A 9,165-nucleotide genomic window follows, 5' to 3' on the forward strand; every position below is an offset into this window, starting at 1 on the left:
AGACAAATTAATAAGAACTTTGTAAGCCATGCCCTTCATAAGCCCTAAAGAAGAAGAACCCTAAAAAGATGATGGCTAACAACAAAGTTGATGATATCATCCAAATGCATCTTTACAATGAACACATGTTCCTCTTCTCTCTCATGCATCATATGCATCACGTATGCACATCATGGTTTTTTTACAATCATAAACATATACACAATTTGCTTCAAAAAGTTACTTTTATCTATATATCTGCCATCATGAGTATACATATATGTAAACCCTAATCAGCTAAGTAGAAACAAAATTACTCTTATATATAACAAAATGAAAAGTTGTCCATATCTATAACATAATAATACCAAAATATAAGATGCGTAAAGCACAAACTAAAAGTAGTTTGAACACACGTTAGTGATACATTACAAGTCCTTACATATCTTCTAGATCCAAGTTGAAGTGCAAGTACAACCACTATTTAAAAACACTTGAAGAAGAAATATAACTATTTCACCATCTCTTCTTCAACATGGCTTCAAAAACTATTTCATCATCTCTTTGGCTTCTAAATCTGCAATCATCCAAATTAGCAGTAGAGTAAATAACTTTATATAAATATTGTTTGAATTGTCTAATATTTAACATTAAGTGTATAATGCACAAAAAATACCCCAAGATTATTGGTTTATAAATATGGTTTAGGAACTAAGATGGGCATTTATAGGTGTTTTCTGGATTTGTTTTAAAAACTTTCGTAGGAAAATGGGATCTTTTCAGAAAGCTGAAGAAAATATGTACCAAGTCAATGGTGCTGGACTGGCCATATGAGAACGAACGCACCAGATAATAAAATGCACCATGTTGGAGAGACTGAAGGGTTACCCCCCACTCATTGGTCACCACCGGTTGTCCATAGGAGTGGATCAGCACCGCATCATCACCGAACGCCTCTCTAACGTTAAACGGACCAACCGCCACTTCAAACGCGACATCATTGATGAACACAGTCGATTTCCCGGCCGGCATTGGTTCCACCACACCTACAACTCGGACCACCATTATTTAGTTCATAACTTTTGATTCACTAATATCATATGATACTATCAAATATGCCCAAGTTGAACCATGCACACAGATGAGCAATGATCATTAATTGTATGTATTTAAATCTTGTTAAAATTGCATATGAAATTGGTAATAATATATTTATGTTCTTGAAGTTCTCACATAATAAGTGCAAAAATTCTTATCAACGAGCACCTCTTAAATTTTGATTAAACAAATAGACATAAACATGCAACTGGACCAGCTTCCAAGATTGAATTTTAGAATACTAAATTATAGTGTGAGAAGAGAGAAAAAACCTAGCTTGTTTAATTTTTAATCTTGATATTTTAATTTTTCTTTTACTTTTTACATTAAAATGCCAAAATTATGTATTTAGAACAATTCAACAAACGTATCCATATGTTTCTTTTAGTTTAAAGTATCGGCTCTATAAATTAAAACGTTATTTTTCTTATTTTTTTTTATTTCAGTAGTATGAACATTACAATTCAAAAAATTTCTTATATATTAACTTATTCTAATTTATACATAAATAGGTGTATGTTTTTTACATAGAAAAACCAGTTAACTAGTTTATTCATATGTTTTTTTGTAGAATAAAGTCTAGGATCTATATTTGATACTTTTTTATTGTAGGAGATATTAAAGATATTCCATTTCAACAATTTTCTTGATAAAAAAAATTAAGATTGAAAAAATCTTTGATAGACATAAGAAATCTTTGATATACATGTATGTATGTATGTGTGTATATATACATATATACACAGATTAATGTAACTTATAAGCAAATGAGCAGAAAGAAAAACAAAAGGTACCTTGAATATCACAAATAGTTGATGCAACAGTAGTTGTAGTAGGATTAGGAACAGCAGAAGTAGGAGGTAGTGGTGCTGTATAATTATAGCTAGATGCTTTCACAGTTTTCTCATCAACACATTTACTATCATTCATCTTCTGGATAACACTTTGTTGATTCATCATCAACAAATCAGTTAACAACATTCCAGACCCACTCTCAACAGCCTCAATAACATTTCCCTGATTATGTCCATGACTAACAACATTTCCAAACTCCGAGAAACAAAACCCTTCTGTAAACCCCACAGTAGTGGTTGCAACCGCATCCGTCACCTGCGGCTGCGGTTGCTGAACTGCGGGGAAACAAAAGGGTTGTTCTTGAGAGAACTCGGTGAGGTGGTGGTGAAAACCTCCACCCACTCCCCCACCGCAAAAGTGCTGGTTTACTGACGCGGTGGGGGAGTTTAAAAGGAAGTCAATGGACTTAGAGTATGATTTTTCAGATGAGGAAGATGACGACGGTGTTGTGACTTTGGTAGTGGTTGGAGATAGGTGGTTTTGGGATTTTTGAAGGTTGCGAGTTTTATGTTTGCTTCTTGATTTCCTGTTTTGAAACCAGTAGAAAACATTGGCATCACCAACTTGTCCATATTCTTGTAGTTGTGCCCGGATCTTCCTTATTTCTTCTCTTGGTGGGTTCACCATTCCGGAGTTGAATATGGATTCTAGGATCCGGATTTGTTCGGGTTTCGGGTTCCATCTTGGCTTCGGCTCCGGGCTTCTTTCTTCACATCCTGCCATTTTCAACCCTTAGTTTATTTTCTAACATTTAAGAACATATTTTAGGGTTTCTTTTTCATGGTTGCATGTCTAACAATGATTATCAAGTAAGAAACAATGATACAAACTCTCACTAAAATAAATTAATATAGGGTTGTGATAACGTATCCCATTTGTCCTTGTTTTACTTGTAGTCAAGTACAAAGAAAAATTTTAAGGTGGGATACGTTTAGTTAACCCTCAAAATTTGAGGATGTTAAAAGGGGTACGATGAAAAATTTAGGGGTGTGGTACGTTTAGCATAACCAGTGTCCACACTAATCAGTGCGGACACAAAAGAAAATGTAAATAGGGTTAGAAGAGTTATAAATTACCAGAGGTGTAAGGAGATCTGTGGCAGGGTGAAGCAGAAGAAAGGAGAGTGTTGGAGTCATTAGAGTGCCATTGGTGGTGGTGGCGAGTGTTGCAGGTGGGCTTGGATTTGAACATACTAGGCCAATGCCTATTTGATGAAGCCATCTGAAATTACTTACTAGCTAGTTATGACTGCTACTGTATATGATATGATTATGATGAATGATTGATGATGAATGAATTTGTAGGACACTTAACAAGTCAGAGACAACAGAAAGGTCATCTTTTGCTTTGCTTTCTTTGTTCTTTCTGCTTTTTAGGTTTAGTGAACAAGAATGAAAGGTCTAGGCAAACAAAAAAAACTCTTCTTATAGCCATAGACTCCTCACCTAACCCTGCATTCAGTTCAGTTTCAATTAATATTTACCCTAAAAATATTAGAAAAATAAGAAAAATATAAATTTACTTCTGGACATCTTCACAAACAAACAAGAATAAGTAAATATACATCCTATACAGCCTATACATCCATACATACATGTTATGTTAAATAATTAATCACTACAAAACTGAAGTAACCCTAAAACAAGACACACCTATGATCCCATTAAGAACATGCACAAAAAATCTATTGGATACAAGAATATTGATGCTGCTTTTTATAAGTATTTTGTAAGAAACAAAAGAGTAGCTTAATGAACATGAAGATCATTCATAATACAAAAAAGGGTTCCCATAGAGAGAAAACAAAGATAACAATAAAGGAGCAAGAGCACAAGTGTATGGGCTCTTACAATAATCCTTATCAGAAAAGATTGTATGACTATTACCATAGTAGATATATAATTGTGTAAATATACATAGAGAGATAGAAAGAGATTGTATTTCTATGAGTTCCTCTTTGATTTTTACAACCTCATAGTCATGTTCTGATTATCTTGCCTCCTTTGCTTTGTCGAAGGTTTATCTTTGATGTTTTGTGGTTGCAAAGAGAGAGAGAGAGAGAGAGAGAGGAGGAGAGAGTGAGAGAGAGAGAGTTAATTGTGTGTGAGAGAGAGAATAAGAAGATCAGTTATATATTGTTTACAACATTGAGTTGCACATATTCTAAGGAAAAAAAAGGCAGGCGTTGGTGGCAAAGAATAAATAGGGGGGCATTTGAAAGTCAATCAAACTTGGTAGGGTTTGAGTGCAAAAGTGGTGGTGGAGGATTTATTGCTAGTTGGGGTTATTTCGGGCAAAGTAACAATTAAGAGGCTTTCTTCATGGATTGACTCGAGGGAAATTTATTTCACATTACATCTTTGTTCGGTTAATCTGTACCTTCTTTTCATTTCAATTAAAAAAGATACAATTTTTTTAAAAATTCAAAAATTTTATAAAAATGTTTTGATTGATTGTGGGTTAAAGTTGTTTTACAGTAATTAGTTATATGGTTGAGGTTTTCTTCTTGGTTGTGAACAAAGTGTTGATCCAAATTGGATACTATACATGCAACCAACAAATCCATCTTGGGAAGGAAACATGATTATGGAGATTGGAGAAGAATCCTCAAAGTTCAAACGTGTGTATTAACTTTCGGTTAGAAACCTTGGTCATTTGTATATTGTACTTTACTAGGATAAGGCTGGAGGGTGTAGGGGTCATCCTCAACCCGTCCATTAACCCGTCTATTACCGTCGCCGCACCAGCCCCCATTCCCCCCTCCCTACCGGCGTCGTCCTGAACGTTGCCCTCCCGACATTGGAGACGGGCCACTACAAGACAAAACCATCCTCACACACATATATATACAACTCATATATATATATATTAGGTCCATCCCTAATTTCCTTAGTTTCATCCCATTTGCCTCATCCTCACACCCATCCTATGTGGCGCTTACGTGGCAGATCATCCTCCGAGGATGGGCCTCTACCATACCGCATGGCCTAATGTGAACCAAAGGGCTTTGGTACGGTATCCGGATATGTAAAAGTATGGTGCCCTTTATAAGAGTTCGAGTTTCATGGTAAACAATGACGTTGAATTAGGAGTAGATTAGATTACTATAAAAAACTAGGGTAATATTAACAAAGTGAAAAATAAGTTATAGATTGTTACACTTATTGAGCAAATACACTTCCGCAATATTAACAAAGCAATATATATATGTAGAAAGTGTATTGTACAATCTGTGTTAAAATACGTTGTACGCTGGGAAAATATAACGTGTGTGATTAGTTATATAACATGCGTGATTAGGGTTTTTACCCCATGCGTGATTTCTGATTTGCACATGCGTGATTATAGGTTTCAACATGCGTGATTATGGTTTTCAACACGCATGATTAGGGTTTTTGAGTTTTATAACGTGCATAATTTCCCAACGTACACATCGTACGTTAAGGAACATTAATTATATATATATATATATATATATATATATATATGTTTTTTTTTCATTTTTTTCATAAATAGGTCCGTGTACATTTATATTACATTCTCTATTTTTTTTAGAAAAAAATAAAAATGTTACATAGGGTTTATTTGGGTTTTCTCAACTCGCATGGGTTTTCATATAAATGGGGAAAGATAAATCGAAAACCCATGCGAGTTGAGAAAACCCAAATAAACCCTATGTAACATTTTTATTTTTTTCTAAAAAAAATAGAGAATGTAATATAAATGTACACGGACCTATTTATGAAAAAAAAAATGAAAAAAAACATATATATATATATATATATAATTAATGTTCCTTAACGTACGATGTGTACGTTGGGAAATTAGTGTTTTTTTTGTGTTTCTTTTTAAAAATGTTCAAATATATGTATATTACATTTCCTATTTTTTTAGAAAGGTTTCTTGAGTTTACATGGGTTTTTTACAAAGGTTTCTTGAGTTTACACAACTCAAATGGACATATATTACATTTCCTATTTTTTTTAGAAAGGTTTTTTTGAGTTTACATGGGTTTTTTACAAAGGTTTCTTGAGTTTACACAACTCAAGTGGGGTTTCTCTATAGCCTTCCCCATATATATATATGTGTGTGTATGTATGTATAGCTAGTTATATTAGGTGGGGAAGTCACTATTCATGTGACACCTAACAATGGTTGCGTGGCTCATCAAAGATGTGATATGAAATAGTGTTCTAAGTGCCAAAGTACCTCATGTCATGTACATCAAAACTAGATACATAACTTTCTATGACTATTATAACTCATGTGCTATGGAAATTATGAAAAGCCAATGACACATCATAATAAAATCTCTTTTACACAGATATATTTGCCTTCACTACCTTGGTTTGTAATCCAACCTCAACCATGGTTTGATTCAAATTTGATCCATTTTTATTCTCTCTAGATGTACATTATGTTCGGGGAAAAAAATGCTACAAGCATAAAAACGAAGTATTAGGCGTGTGGGATGGCTAGGAAAGTTTAGGCAACGTTTCAAATGGGAAGGCTAGTTTGAACACACTTCGAACCATTTAAGAAAAAGAAAAAAAAAATCACAAAATGCTAATTGAGGAGGCATCACATTGTCAAACAATATAATGTCAATCCGACACTAACCATGATTCATAGACTCGGTGTATTGAGGCGATTAGTTGCATCTTTATGTAACCAAAACATTACACTTTGATCAAAAAAAAATAAAGAGGAACATGTGTTATTCAAAATAGCAAATGTTAGATTTACGAAGGAAGGAGAAATTACGCTTCAATGAACACCCACGCAACATATTTCGACTTGAAGGCATGAGGAAGAATTTAAAAACGGCCCTAACAAGGTTGAAACACTGTCTCTCAGATTTTTTTTTCTTTCACCTTCACATCATGGTAGCTCGATTATAGATTAGTCATGGAACAAATACAATAAATAAATCATGATCAAATAAACATCTTAAAATTTCGATATAATTTGTAATATCTTTATGTATCATGTTATTGAAAAAACATAGGTTTGAATTTGTAGTTATGCGTTTTGGTTTGACTAATACTGAACTTTCAATTTCTATGAATGTAATGGATACCTATAATAGAAAAGTTGGTGATCACATTCTTTCGAATGATAATGAGATGCAGTTAAAAGTTTAATACGTGTGCTTTGGTTTAATGAAGTCTTGGTTTAAGGGGTCAATTCACCTTTGAAGGAATTCATGTAAGAGATACGTCTAAAGTGGAAGCCATTATGGAATGTGAATAACCAAATACGTGTAATAGAGGTTAGAAGGTTTTTTGGGTCTGGCTGGACGTTTGGACAGTGGCGGACCCAGAAATTTTTTCCTGGGGACGCGGAATATTTTTAAAGATTTTAGGCCCCTAGCTGTATAAAAATATTGGTTCCTATCGGGTCGGGTCGGATCATGTAAGACAAAAGAACATCAAACTAAAATTTATAAATCATAAAAAACACGTCAAACGTTATTACAAATTACAAACGTATTTAAAATTGTGCCATGTTTTTTTTTTTGAAATATATCCAAAATATCATCTAAAGATACTAAACACGCCATAAGTTCATTACATCCTTACTCATTGTTCCTAACACATATAATTTGATCCATAAGTTCATAAAACAAACTAAACACTTAAACAAAATAAACAATCATGTTCAACCATAGCCCATAACTTTCAATTATACTTTTAAACATTCAAGCCCTAATATTAAATGTTGATTACTTGTAACTAAGCATTTAAACAAACAAAACTATAAATAAAACAACAAAATCATTTAACTACAAGTCTAGAACAACAAAAAAATAAAAAAAAAATATAAAAAGATTAAGCACTTACACATCTATATTTTCTCCTAATCATCACATAAAACTAAATAAATAAATAAATAAATAAATAAACCATACTAGTTCTATATTGGAATTCTGACGTAATATGGGTCGGTCCAACCGGATTTTGGTTTTTCCGGTAAAAAAAGTCACCAGGTCGTGAGCAGTGGCGTCAAATCGCTGAGAATTTTTTTGGGGGCGGGATTTGGAAATGGAATGGGTGGATGGGTTTGAGTTATTTTATTTAGTTCAAATTTCTTTAGGTTGGGTTTGGGCTTGTTTTAATAAAAACTGATTGCAGATTGGGCTTTGATTGAATTAAATAATTAAGTGAATAAGTGGTTAATATTTTTTTTTTTTTTTCTAAGTGGGGCGGTTGAAAATTTTCAAGGGGTGCGAGTGAAAAATGCCAAGGGGTGCGGTCGGAATTTCCGGCGAAAAATAACACTAAAAAATATTTTTTCAGGGGGTGCGCCCACCCACCCTAGGGTGGGTACGCCCCTGCCGCTTGGAGCAATTAATTCAATATCTTTCAAGAATTGCTTCCAATCGACTAACTTATTTGGAGTTCGTATGAAAAGACGAGCATGACAAGGACTATCATTATGAGAGACTAAGTTGAGATCATGTGCTAATTTCCCAGGGAGCACAAATGTTATTAAATCTACTTAATAATAAAAAAATAAGACAGATAACAGACATTAGTGTCGGCGCTTCGTAACGGGCCGGTGGAAATTTGATCCGTATTGTTTCGGCTCGTAATAGTACTGGCACTCACTATAGAAAACCTGGAAAATAAAGTTGTAATATGTTCAAAAAGACATCGACATGTGTTTTACATCCATCGAAAAGTATGAAAATAAATGCCGATACCGATTATTTTTAAGTTATGGATTACTTTTAAATTGCAGAAAGAAAATCAAACGTAGCACCGACGATTAATTCTCCTTGCTCGTTTTGACTTTGAGCACACCATGTTGATGTTAGGATATGCATTTATTTTGCATGTTTTGCATTGTACTATTGTATACTCTATTAAACACAAGAAAGAGAAGATATGACAAAAGAACATTCTTCATTACAGTTGAAAGAGAAGATGGAAGCATTGCAAAACATACGAAATGTACACTTTTTCAATATTGGAATTGGAATGAGTTATTGGGTTAACATTGAATATCAGCAGGATTTAGTCGATCAGGAATTGATAAAAGATTCAATTGATATCTAATCTTCAGGTACATGAGAGGTTGCAAACCTCTATTAAGGTGTTGTTTGTTTTTAAGAGGTAAAATGTCAACAGTCTGTGAATCACATCTGTAGACGAAAAGGTGGTCCAAATCTCTGCAGTCTGCAAGAAGAAAACTGTTTGTTTTTTAACGTATGTAGACTTCTAAAATAAA

At 33.6% G+C, this 9,165-nt stretch overlaps 1 protein-coding gene across 1 annotated transcript; it reads right to left on the bottom strand.

Annotated features, from left to right (window-relative positions):
* Positions 1-350: 350 nt before the first annotated feature.
* On the bottom strand, positions 351-4,022 carry LOC110891845 (WUSCHEL-related homeobox 9). The gene is made up of 5 exons (XM_022139372.2): positions 3,904-4,022; positions 3,009-3,383; positions 1,872-2,648; positions 784-1,025; positions 351-556 (listed from the first exon to the last, which is right to left on the bottom strand). The coding sequence occupies exons 2-5, from the start codon at positions 3,151-3,153 to the stop codon at positions 551-553; spliced, it is 1,170 nt and encodes a 389-aa protein (XP_021995064.1). The 5' UTR covers positions 3,154-3,383; positions 3,904-4,022; the 3' UTR covers positions 351-550.
* Between the last annotated feature and the right edge of the window lie 5,143 nt (positions 4,023-9,165).

The sequence above is a fragment of the Helianthus annuus genome, chromosome 11, assembly GCF_002127325.2.
Source record: "Helianthus annuus cultivar XRQ/B chromosome 11, HanXRQr2.0-SUNRISE, whole genome shotgun sequence".
Classification (NCBI taxonomy): Eukaryota; Viridiplantae; Streptophyta; class Magnoliopsida; order Asterales; family Asteraceae; genus Helianthus; species Helianthus annuus.